The 13,441-nt window shown below is 37.3% G+C and overlaps 1 protein-coding gene across 1 annotated transcript in view; it reads left to right on the forward strand.

Annotated features, from left to right (window-relative positions):
• SMC1B (structural maintenance of chromosomes 1B) overlaps positions 1-13,372 on the forward strand; it is a gene marked incomplete at its 5' end in the record, with an annotated part of 36,812 nt that extends 23,440 nt beyond the window's left edge. The window contains 8 exons of the mRNA XM_082076254.1: positions 570-723; positions 2,180-2,278; positions 3,189-3,345; positions 4,085-4,239; positions 7,579-7,730; positions 7,977-8,046; positions 11,555-11,665; positions 11,935-13,372. Coding sequence (XP_081932380.1) covers positions 570-723; positions 2,180-2,278; positions 3,189-3,345; positions 4,085-4,239; positions 7,579-7,730; positions 7,977-8,046; positions 11,555-11,665; positions 11,935-12,045 — 1,009 coding nt within the window. The 3' untranslated portion in view covers positions 12,046-13,372. The remainder of the gene's footprint in view (positions 1-569; positions 724-2,179; positions 2,279-3,188; positions 3,346-4,084; positions 4,240-7,578; positions 7,731-7,976; positions 8,047-11,554; positions 11,666-11,934) is intronic.
• Between the last annotated feature and the right edge of the window lie 69 nt (positions 13,373-13,441).

Raw genomic sequence — 13,441 nt, forward strand, 5'->3', positions numbered from 1 at the left:
ATTGTGGAATTGTGTATAAACTCATACATGGTATACCTAGTAACTGATTTTGTAGTGTGTAATTTTAACAATATAAGACTGTTACATCTCTGCCTTACTTAGCAACTTGACGCTATCAAAGGAATTTGTTGCAAAGAATCAAGGCATATTTGTTTAAATTTTAAAAGGATTGAATCTCCATAACATGTTCAGCAGAGCTGAGCTGAGCAGAGTTTAGTTGTAGTTAGGAAACATGGATATTTGAACATGCTGTAGTGTGAACTCACAATGTATTGAAACTATGTCCATGCTACTGTAATTTACCTTGTGATAGAGTTAAGAGTTACTACAGAATAGCAGTGTTAGCTTGTGTGCTAGAATAGTGTGTGGTTCCCAGCTCCCTCCTGAGTAATTCAGGAGAATGAAGGGGATGGAAGAAGTTAAGTACCATTTTCCTTTATGTTTGATGAGGTTTACAGAGCAAAAAGCCCTCTTTGTGATTGCTAATGTCGATCATGCTATGTCACTGCAGATATTATTGGCAGTGCTGCTGCTGTTCTTTGATAGTTTTGTGCCTTTTGTATATGTAGGGAAGCTACGAAATTACAAAAGGAAGCTACAGCTATAGAAACCTCTCTAGAAGAGAAAAGATTAAGAAGACACAATATGCTTCTTGAATGCAAGGTGCAGGACTTGAAAATAAAGCTCCTGTTTGGATCACTGGATGACATCAGTGAAGTAGAGGTACTTAAAATGTTTACAGAAGATAAATATCACGGACGAGCAATTATTCAATCTTGAATTTAAAGATTTTTCTTTTTCCATACAAGACTGTTTTTCTCGCATAATAGCGTTAAAATAAATACGCTGTTTTCATATGAACAGGCCTCATCCACTCAAGAGAAGGATTTTTGTTTGTAGGCAGAACTGTTGTTGCAAGTATTTTTGCTTGTGCTTGAAATGTATTCCTGTGAAATATGTAAAATCACTAAAATCACTGTAGTACAAGAAAATTGGTAATAAGGAGTATTCTAGATATATATATGTAAGAGGATATATGGGGTCAATTCAGAACTGTAAATAAATATGGAGTGTACATAGGTTGAGGTAGTATTTGGTTAATCATCCATTATATAAATGCTGTTTCAAATCAGCCTTTTGTCTTCAGTAGATATAGATATTCACAGAAATTGGGGATAGGCTAAAATAAAAATACTCTCGCTATTAGAGGATTGACCCTAATTATTTTTCCTCAGTGTTCCCTCTTTTTCCAGCATATCTTTTGTGAAGAGAAATCAAACTTTCTCCACTGTTATGAAAGAAAAGAGCTATGGGTTTTGAAGGACTTGTAACAAGTTGTGAATCTGGAAGGAGTCCTATTGAATCCATTCCTTGGAAAAGTACTTTGATTGGAGGGATAGGTGTGAATGGGTGCATGAGAAGACAAAACAAAGGCAGGGAGGTAGGCAAGTCTTTATGGGAAAGGATGGGAACTGCTAGTCATCAGAGTATGGAGGCAGCTCGGCTCTCGCCGTTTATGAATAAAGAAGAGTGAAACCAAGGAGGTTGGCAGTATGAACAACAGCTTTGATTCATAATTAATGTCACTGAGAAGTCCAGTAAGATTTGGTTCTGTGAAAGAATCTTGGCAGGAAAGGGACTAATAATGGCATGCAGCACGCACTTCATGTAAGGTCAGGTAGCTGTTTGAAATCAGGCTTATAATGTCAAGAAGATAGTTGCTTCATTTCTGTACAACACAAGCACCATCGTTTCTTTTGAGGCCAACTGAGTGGAAGAAACAGCTTGACCTACACACTTCAGAGCCTTTCCTTGAGAGGGGAATGAATTATCATGGGAACGTAAATCCTTTCCAACCAGGAGATTTACAGAATGCACATTGTTCTAAATAAATCACAAAAAGAAACAAAACAAAACAAAAAATTACTGCTGCTTTTGTAGCTTCAAACTGAAATGAGCAGATGTTTTCATCTTGATATAATACCTGCATTTTTAAGTAGACTCACAGCATCTTAACTAACCGTTAACTCCATTTTGGCTAGGGGAGGAGCAATGGAATAAGTTTACTACATACTGTGTTACCACTGTCTCTCATTTCATATCATTTTAGTGTATTGTTTTAACAGTTTGAAGTTAACTGTGTCATATTTTTGAACTGGAATGTCCTTCACATTTATAGCTAGGCACTGAAACAGAAGGCACTGAGACTACATCAAGTATCTATGAGAGGGAAGAGGCAATTCAGATAGACTACAGCAGCCTAGCAGAAGACCTGAAGGTAGTAATTTTCCTTTAAATTATTAGAGATCACTGTTTTTTATTTTAATTTATTTTTATTTAACATATTTTATTGAAATTATTTATTCTTTGCTAGTCTTTAAATGAAACTTAATAAAACCACTGTTTAAGCGTGTGTGTGTGTTTTGGTTTTGCAGTCATATACATAGCACTAATGTATGGGATTTCTGGATAGGTCGGTTTCCCATATAACTAAATTTAATTTAAAGTTTACCTGAACTATAAAAATAGAATGGAGAAATATTAAATAGAACTCTGATTTTTTTTTTTCCTTCCTCCTTCACTTTCTGCATTTAATTTCCAACACTGTAGATTATGACTCAGAACTCTAGAAACCAATGATTGGCTGCTAGGGGGGTTGTACCACCCTCCCTCTGTAGTATTTTCAGAGACTGAGACTTACCAAACTTCCTTCTGTAACACTCCATTAGGTCACGTTTTCTTAGCAGATTTTTGTAATTTTATTTTTTTGCTTTTTAATCATAAAGGAAATAATTAAATGTTAGAGGCTAGGTACAGAGCAAAGGACGTGTCTGTCATCAGTGGAACTTGTCTCAAAGAACTCGTCAAGAACCTGTCTTCAAAGGTTTTCTTAAGAAATCGTGAAGTCAGCTAATCCTCCTCCTGTGTTCCATTTTAACCCCGACTTCTAGGCTGAAGGGAATTTGTGGTTTCTTTTTAAAGGTCTTATGGAACAGTGCTTAGGACCTAGTAAACTTATTCCGAGAACTGAGACTCTGGGTGGAGTTTTTTGTTTTGTTGTTTTCAGTCAAAGCTATTAGGTGAGTGGGATACTTCTTCCAGAAATCATGAGTGCTTGCTGTATATGTTGATATATCTTGGCCTGAAAGCCAATTTTATTGCTCTACTATTTTTATTTTTTTCTTTAGGAGCTAGAGTCTCAGAAAGAGATAGAGGATCATCTGAACCAGATACAGCAGGAAATAAAAGCTAAAGAAAATACTTTAATGAAGACAGCTGCTCCAAACCTGAGAGCAGGAGAGAAATTACAGATAGCTCGGGACAAGTTCCAAGAATCAATAGATGGTAACATTGAGTCTTTCATAATTATCTCTTTTGTGACTGTGAGAGTTTTCACCCTAATTGAAGTTCTTCTTTCTGGGGTTGGTCTTGCTGGCTTTGCTTCTTTTAGATTTAAGATACTTCAAAAAATATTATTGTCTTTTTAATTATATGTAAACCATTTATTAACATATACTTTGCAGTAGTTTATTGAAATACAGTGTGAATCATTGGAAAGATACTTTGTTGGCCCAGTGACATCATAAAGTATTTTTACTTATTTGCTAAAAATTACTGACTTTAAGAAAAATTAAAGTAATTTTACTATTAAATAATTTAATGAACATATATATGTTGTCCAGAACCCAGACATGAGCATTACAGGAAAATTATTGGTATCCTTAAAGAGCATTACAAACATTAATATATTAAGAAAGCCAAGGTGCTCTGAAGCTGTAACAGGTAAGTGCTGGTGCTGCTTAGGGCTACCCAGCTTACAGAAGGAATTAGCAGAAGAATTTGTTCATTGCTCCAGATGAATGTAGCATAGAGCAGGTTGAAACATCCCAGCTGTTCAGTTTTTGGCACCTCCATTTGAAATCTGGAAGGAAACTCATAATATTGGTATGATCCTTGTATGTGCATTAGAATCTTTTTTCTGCAATACGTTTTCCTTTGTTTGTTATGGTACCCAATATATATTTGTTCTGTGTATTTGCTTAGAGGCTTATTATGGAGTAATTTCACAAATTTCTTTTCATAGCTTTTGAGATCAGCAGAAAGGAGGCCCGAACGTGCAAGCAAGAATTTGAACAGGTGAAAAAAAGAAGATATGAGCTTTTTAGCCGGTGCTTTGAGCACGCCTCCGTAGCTATTGATCAGATCTACAAGAAACTGTGCAGAAACAGTAGCGCTCAGGTGTGTCATGTTCTTAGGTGCTTGGCTTAAAAGGCCCACTTGATGCTTTGCTATCTAGAATAAATGATTCAGAATTTTTGGGTCAGAGGAGGAATAAGTAATATGCCCAAGCGTGCTTGACATTAGGCAGAGAAATGTGATCTAAAGGGAAGTACTCAGTTTGGGTTCATTTTACTCTTTGTGTTTGGCAGACTTGTAGATTATCATGACTCAAATGTGAAATGTATTTGAGTAATTAATTTTCAAAAACATTGTTTTACAGAACTAATGATACCAATAATAATAAAAACCACTTAATCACTAGTGTAGATTAATCTAAAAATCATACATCACTATTTCAGTGCTAAGTATATTGTATGAGGTATTGAAGCTCCTTATACATAACCCTGCTTAAATATTTTTAAAACGTAGACTTAATATCACAGAATCACAGAATGTTAGGGATTGGAAGGGACCTCAAGAGATCACCTAGTCCAGTCCCCCTGCCGGAGCAGGAACACTTAGATGAGGTCACACAGGAATGTATTGAGGTGGGTTTTGAATGTCTTCAGAGTAGGAGGCTCCACAACCCCCCTGGGCAGCCTATTCCAGTGTTCAGGTACCCTCACTGAGAAGAAGTTTCTTCTCAAATTTAAGTGGAACCTCTTGTGTTCCAGTTTGAACCCATTACCCCTTGTCCTACCGTTGGTTGTCACCGAGAAGAGCCTGGCTCCATCCTCGTAACACTCACCCTTTATACATTTATAAACATTAATGAGGTCACCCCTCAGTCTCCTCTTCTCCAAGCTAAAGAGACCCAGCTCCCTCAGCCTTTCCTCATAAGGGAGGTGCCCCACTCCCTTCATCATCTTTGTTGCCCTGTGCTGGACTCTCTCCAGCAGTTCCCTGTCCTTCTTGAACTGAGGGGCCCAGAACTGGACACAGTATTCCAAGTGTGGTCTCACCAGGGCAGAGTAGAGGGGGAGGAGAACCTCTCTCCACCTACTAACCACCCCCCTTCTAATACACCCCAGGATGCCATTGGCCTTCCTGGCCACAAGGGCACAGTGCTGGCTCATGGTCATCCTGCTGTCCACCAGGAACCCCAAGGTCCCTTTCCCCTACACCGCTTTCTAATAGGTCATTCCCCAGCCTATACTGGAACCTGGGGTTGTTCCTGACCAGATACAAGACTCTATGCTTGCCCTTGTTATATTTCATTAAATTTTTCCCCGCCGAACCCTCCAGCCTGTCCAGATCCCACTGGATGGCAGCACAGCCTTCTGGCGTATCAGCCACTCTGCCCAGCTTGGTGTCATCGGCAAACTTGCTGATAGTACACTCTTCTAAGAAACCTGTAGAAAAATTGTGTCACAGCTGTATTAATCTTTGCTAGTGTTCTAGTATTTATGCTGAAAGAGGAGATTCCCGAAGGCTGTGTTTACATCGAATTCTGTAGATAGTTGAATGTTTAAAAGGCTGAGGCTTGACCTTTTTGTCTGTCTTAAACTTCAGGTTTTGTGTTTTCCCTCAGAGTCGAATATTCAGTGAACACCTTAAATATCTTTAAATATATCCTTTCTGCTTGTAGGTTGCACAGGATAATAAAGCATTTCTTTCTTCATGATTAGGAGGCACATACCTTCTTCCCTAGAATAAATGTTGGACCTATCTTAACTTTGCATCACTCTGACACAACCAATGTTTTCCAGATGCATTGCCAAAAATAAGTAGTTGGGTGCTTGCTTTCTGAGGTCTGTGATGCTGCACCTTGATTCGAGCTGTAGCGGTAACCTGGCCAACAGATTATCCTGTGATTAGCTGGGAAGCTAAAACTACCCACTAGATACTAACATAGTAGCTGAAGGAACCTGGTCTCATTGCGCTGGAAGAGAAATGGTGGTTCTGTGTGTGGCAGTTTGCTCTGGTTAGCTAAGGAAAGGGTTAGCTCTGAATTTTGCTATCAGAGGAGGTGGCCTGGGTTGCAGCTTGAACAGATACTTTTTAAGCAGCCTTATCAACTTTTAATATGAACATTTCTTAATATTAAAATTGGTATTTGTTAACATTTATTAGTAATGCTTTCCTATCTAGTCCAAAAAAAGAGCAGCTTTCATAGACTGAGTTAATTTAACTTGCAAAGATTCTGGACTCAGTACATTTGTGCCCTGAATGTAATGATTAGTAAAATTTACTTCACCAGCACATTTTTAGAAGTATTTTAAAAGAAACGGCTGCCTAAGAAATCTTACATACACAGATTCACTGCTGGGTTTGCCACCAGTTCTTTTCCATTCTTCTTCTGTGGAGAGAGAAGTGTCATTGATGAGCAAGGAACGTATGTTATCCCAGTAAGCTACAAAATGATTTTTGCTAACAGTGCCCATACATATGAGAACTTCATCTTGCATAGATACATGCAATGGCATAGAACTGGGGGTTGCACTGCAAGATATTTGACATGTTTACAGCCTGCAGGACATTATAGTAACAATGCCAAGCATTCTCTCAACAGAGAAAAAGTAAAATATGCATGCCTCCAACAAAACGAAGATATTGCAAGCACTATATCTTACTTCTAGGACTATTTGCCACAGGAATTATTTTAAATAGAAAAACATGTAGTAGTTTGTTTTGTTTTTCTTTTCACTGTAATCTATGATCTGAGAGGAGCCATTTGAAATGACAGTCAACTATGGAAATTTTTCTTTTATCTGTATCCAGTTTTGCAGAGGAGAAGAGACTGTATTATTTTATTGTCTCTTCTATTTAATGAGAAAAATAAACCACGTAGCAATTATTTTATCCACTGTATTTTTTTTACTGGTTTGGAAAATGGCTATTCCTTTTAAATAATGCTTTTAATTTTTGGACCTGGGAGCCAGGATACAAAGTATAGAGAAAGAGTGTCTATATTAAAGTCTTTCTCCAGCTCAAAGCTAGGTTTTGTAAAACCAGCCTATCACAAAAAGTGTCATTTTTGATGTATATTAACTTCCAAACGAGAGAGAACTGCTTTTGAAGTCTAAAATTTTAATTATTATTAAAAAGAGGCAATTACATAAAAGGTGATAAAATCAAGTTTATTTAGAATTTGGAAGTTTGTAAATAACGAGTATATGGAGCCATTTCCAAAATGGTTTTGTTAATTAGTCTCCTAGCTTGTGGTTCATTAACAAAGGTATATTCACTGGGAAATTTTAGAATGCTGCTCTTCAGCGTAGATTGGCAGGTGGTACCTACAAATGAAGCTAACCTACCAGTTTCAAGACTAGCTCAGTCAGTATTAAGCCTAAAAAAACATCCATCTTAATAATTTTATAAATGTCACTAGTAACAATGAAATGTATGTGTTTCCAGGCATTCCTTAGTCCTGAAAATCCTGAGGAGCCTTATCTGGAAGGCATTGGCTTTAACTGTGTGGCTCCAGGAAAGCGCTTCATGCCAATGGACTGTTTATCAGGAGGTGAAAAATCTGTGGCAGCTCTGGCTCTTGTGTTTGCTATACACAGGTAAAAGAAATAATTATGGTATTACCCAAGTACATGGTTAAGTGGCAGGAAGATAGACAGTATTAGACTTACTGCATTAAAAAAATCTGCTAATAAGTGTATCCAAACACTTACTAAAGTCCTTTATTCTTTACCTGCCATTACTTTTTATCCAAGTTTTCTGATAGAGAGAATCTCAAAAGTAATTAGAAAGTGATTTAATGTTTTTGCATCAAAATGCAAAATACGGTGTATTTTCTTCTACAGTTTTCGGCCAGCGCCTTTTTTCGTTTTAGACGAGATAGATGCTGCCCTGGATAACACAAACATTGATAAAGTAAGTTGGTCCCTTCCGCTTTACCATTTTATCAACAGGATGATATCTTCTGTAGAAAGGTGGCTTCTTTTTATTACAGGTTGTTGGGATAAAGAAATTGATTACGCTGTGCTAACCTGTTTTCAACTACATTGGGTTTAGGACTGAAATAATGGTTTTATGAGATGTTAGACTAGGGCTAGGTTTAAATTCCTAAGTCTAAGTGTGTTTTAACCAGTCCCCAAACTGTGAAGTTGGGAGGATAGGTCAGGAGTGTGAACGTATGCTGCATGACCGTGTGTGGTACAGTTGGATGCAAAGGTCACTTGTGAATTGTGTGGTTGGAATTTTTAACGCATTTGAGTTCCCTTACCTCTAAGAAGCAGAAGGGAGTGTATCTGTATGTTGAAAATCAAGTCATTCTATCATTGGAGTATTTATTTTATATAACGGGCCCACTAAATATTTTTACGTTAACACAAATTAAGAGCTATCACTCCCATCGTTTTAGTCACCTCAGTTTTTTGCTTGATGAAAATACCTTCTTGTCTCAGTTTCTCATTCCTATTTTTCTAATAAGTATTCACTACAGCAAAAACTTATGATAGAATACAAATAGTAAATTGCCAACTGTAGATGTCAGTCTCTGAGAGGAGGAGACTCGATACAAGGAGATTGTATGTAGGAGAGGAATCAAAAAGATTTCCACATGTGCCTGGATTTTCTTCTGTGGAAACATTCTGTTCCACATAAACTAAGACCAAGCTATATTTCTACTTAAAATTAATAGTGGTGCCAGTATTAGTAGCATCTAACAAGCAAAAGCAGTTTTATAAACACTAAACTTTTTTTTCTTTTTTTTTTTTTTCTTTTAATTTCCTAATGGAGTTAACAATGATGTGTCAAGTACCCCAGAGTATGCTTGGAGGGTACTTCTATAGTAGACAGCTGGGGAAGCCCCACTACTTGTGCCTGCCAGATAGAATTCCTTCTCAGAGATTACTGATCCCACATAGTATTGTGAGAAGCGTTTTCCTGAACCCAAGTTCCTTAAACATTCCTTGGGATACAAGTCCATGAGGGATATCCATCATTGACTACTGCAAGCACAAAAAGTTGCCCTGAACTTGTTTTAACTCAATCCAGTGTGTTTCAGCAACACCAGATCAGATGTAAAGGGACTGTAGGGAAAATAGTTAAGCAAGTTTTGAGTTTTGGCTCTCTATGTAGTGATTAGAAACAAGATTACACATCAAGGGATCACAAAACACCTCTGTGATACAAACTTTTTAATGGGATACTAGTTACTGGTCTTTTCCTTAAGACCACTATGACTTAAAAGTTGAAGATGGCGTATTCTGGTTAAATAACCAGTTTTGTGTTTTCTGACTGTTGTTCTTAATTTTGAAGTCAAATGTATCATGGCTGATGTCTTAAGAGTTGCCCAGGCTGCCTCCAAGTTCTCCTTTACAGTCTTTCTTGTCTGCTATTATACTATTTAATGCTAAATTCAACATTTTTGCCTTGCATCAAAGCTGCAGTGTATTAGGTGATTAGCATTTCCCATCTCTGCAGACTTCTGAGGTGGTCTTTTGGATACAAATGTAAAATTCTCCATAATTCTATCTGGAGCTGGGCAGGGGTCCCAGGTCATGCCTGACAAAATTGCTGGTTGTTACCTGGATGAGTTTAAGTTTACCCACGTAAGTTCCTGTTGCAGTTGTTACAGATGCACCTGTTGTCAATTGCATACGCTTCCATGAAGTTCATGATTTCTGGTATGTTATCAACTTTCCTTAGAGACTACAAAGGGTGCATTAGCCCAGCTGCCAAGAGGCACAGTCATGAGGCGCTTTGTTGCAGTTTGCCTTTCTGAGTAGGTCCATTCGGACACATCTGGCAGAAGAGATACCTGCTTTATACCTAAAAATATGCTTCAGAACACAGTAAACAAAGAATAGCTGATTTGTTTGGGGTTTTTTTTAATGCAGCTGGGTTTCTCAATTCAAACATATTTCAAATCTGACTGGTTTTCTTCTCTTCAGGTAAAAATCACATTCATAGCCCATTAAGGCCAAATTGTTCCTAGGCTTGTAACCTTTGCCATTGGTAGTATTTTGATGGTTTGAAAGTATCATATTTCATCTAACACATCAGCAACAATAATGTATGTTTTAAATACATGTATTCAAGAAAATAAAGAACACGAATGCAGAGAGTTTTAAGTGCTGCAAGTTCTGGTCTAATGTATATTTATAAAAATAACATCCATAAATACCACTTTACGACCAAAGAGCAATTACATTTGGATCATATTACACTTTAGGGTTAATCCTGAAATTGCCTGTAGTTTAAAGGAAGCCTTTAGTTCAGTCCTTGGAGCCCATCTAATCTGCCTGGGAAGTTCTGCTGAGTTTCCTGCTTTGAAGTTGAATTGAGGTTCTACGCGTTTCGTAACCCTCAGAGCTAGAGACGCCCATCTCTCCTAAGGCTGGTGTGGGCTGGCTGTGCAGCCCCTGGTCAGAACCTCCCCTTCGGCTTACTGCCCTTCTGCAGTCCTTTTTCCACAGAATGGAAGGGCTTGGGGCCTGTGTCTTAAATTGCAGAATGAGAAGAAGCAAAATTGTGCTGATCTGCTAGTATAATGAACTTAACCTTTCTCTGCTCCCAAGGTCTTTCATATCTCTTTCCTTATCTGTAAGATGCAGTTGTTACTGGAAAGCACCAAAACCTTCAGAGGAATGAAATACCACAAGTGAGCAAAAATAATACATGGAACATTGTATGTTGCTAGTACTCATTGGTATCCAAGTTTTATGCTTAGAACTAAATATCTTCCTATTTTTTCAGTTCAAGGATTTACTAAAGCAGATCTCCAATAATTTACTTGTAATTATTCCATGAAATGAATGTGAATTATATAAGTCACTAAAGGCACTTCCTCTATTAAAAAAAATTACTTTTATCACATGTAGATTTAACTATGCAGACAAAAGTCAAACTAAAAATGTACTGGTTTTCCTTTATTCAGCATTTAGTTTATATTGTGGGATACTGCCTTATTAAGTCACCAGTTTATAACTTAATATTTGTACCTTTATTTTGCAGATCATTGAAAAAATGTTGCTGTCTGCAGTGAACTAATACATATTTAAGATCTAGTGTACAGCCAGTAACAACATTTTCACACTTTTTATTCTTTATTCAGGAATTTCCACCTCCTTCCTTTGACGTTATATTAAGAAATACACTTTTAATTGGCACTGGCCTTTTTCTGTAACTTTCTTCATTGGAGAGAGTGATTATTTTCTTACACACTTTCAAAAAGCAGCAAATCTGAGAGGTAGTCTTAAGAACACGCAAAGTATTTGCCTTAAGACTGTTTTCTCATTTTACTTACTTATTTCATAATTGAGTGACTGAATTTTGCAGCCAACGTAGTTCAGTTCTTACATCATCATTCCCTAATTATAACATGGTTTAAGTCTGCCAGAACTAACATGTTGAAATGTTTGGCTTCTTTCCAAAGGTATCAAGTTTCATTAGAGAACAGGCACACGAACGGTTTCAAATGATAGTTATTTCTCTAAAGGAAGAGTTTTACTCCAAAGCAGACGCATTGATTGGAGTGTGTCCGGAGGTAACAATTATTACCAAATTTTGTTAAATAATACATGCTGGTTTTTGCTGAAGTACTGATTTACACCTTAAGTGTTACTGCAGTGAATCATGTACATCATTGTGTTGCTCGATTTTAACTACTTTGTGTTCAGAAATATGTGCAGGTACTGGCTCGATGAAAAGATCATTTTGGTAACTCAAGTTCATTATTGTATCTCGTAGTCATTTAGAAATGCTTATTTCAAATGACAGAAATGTTTTAAATTGCATGATACTTCCTCTCCTCAGCGTGATGACATTATGTTCAGTCAAGTACTGACTTTGGATCTTACCCAGTATCCAGACACTGATGACCAGGAAAGAAATGAGAAGCACAAGCGCAGTTCTGTTTCAGAATAAAGCATGGATGACTTCTGGCCCAGGTGACAAGAAGTGTGTTTAAAGCTGACTGTTAGAAATCTGAGTTTGAATGTTAGAGGTTGATAGAGAAATGTTTACCTTTCAAACCAATAAGTTTTCTTAAATATTGAAGTAACTGTTGTTCATCAATACAGTTTTGTTAACAAGTAAGAGATAGCCAGAGGTGGCTGTGGAAGTATGTACACTGAAAGCATTCTCTTCAAATGTTTTGGGGCTTTTTTTGCCTTAAGCTGGATGATTACTGGTTCACATAAGCACAGAAGAATAAAGCTCTTGCTTTTCTTAAGAAAAGTAACATGCTTAGCCATGGCTCCAGTGCACTGCTTAGGTGTGTGCTACCACTTTACAGTCTCTCTGTTTTGTGTTGCTGCTGCATCTATTTCCCTTCAGATGGGATCATTTCCTGTTTTTCTTAAAAGAACAAGATACCGGAATCTGCCTATAACCTTTATCTTTTGTGACGTCCAGCAAGACTTGAGTCTTTCATTGCGACCTTATGAAAATATTAGTTAACTTTACAGAAGCTCATGATGTATCTCTATAGGTATAATGTAACCTGGAAAACTTCCATCTTTGAGGTATTCTACCCCCCACAAAAGTGGAAAGCATAAAACAACTGTGAGTCAGATGCTATAGAGGTGCCAGCCTTAGAAGAAAGTACATTGGTTTGCAATTGAGATTGTTACTATGTAGCTGTCCCAGTAAAGTTTATTTTGATGGCTGTGCTTTATCTAGGAGAAGTTACTGAACTTGGTTACAGAACACTTAGAGAGCTTAAATCACTTTGGCTTCTATTCCACCTTGGTGTATGCTGAAGAGCTTTATTTGGTTTATGGTTGTTCATAATAGTTACATCTTGTGTTCCTGTACTAGATTCCTTTTGTTTATTATGTTGCTTATACACATCTACCTTGTAATGTGTTGCTAATACTGTGCTAGTTGCACACAACTGAGGGTGTCTGGACATGTGGGGTTACTGCATACGGAAGGAATTACATGTGAGCACAGTAGATTGTGTTCCTATGGGAACATTTCAACAACATAAATGTGTCCACTTGGGCTGTAGGCAGATGTTTATCAAATATTTATGTTGCTGCCACATGTTATTAAATAAAATTGTTTACTCTGCATTAACATCAGTCCCTTAATTCAGAATCCCTTGACAGATGTGGAGATACTTGGAGTAGTGTGAAGTACAAATAGAAGAGCAGCCTCTAGTGATTTTCAAAGATCTCTGACCTGCATCAGTCTTTGTATTGCAAACACAGATGATGTGGTTTTGTGGTTTTTTGAACCATTTGCTAGGAATAGTTGAAATACAAAAATACGGTAAAGAACTGATCAGTCTGAAGAATGGCGAAAGCTACACCTTTTA

The sequence above is a fragment of the Streptopelia decaocto genome (genome assembly GCF_964273445.1).
Source record: "Streptopelia decaocto genome assembly, chromosome: 1".
NCBI lineage: Eukaryota > Metazoa > Chordata > Aves > Columbiformes > Columbidae > Streptopelia > Streptopelia decaocto.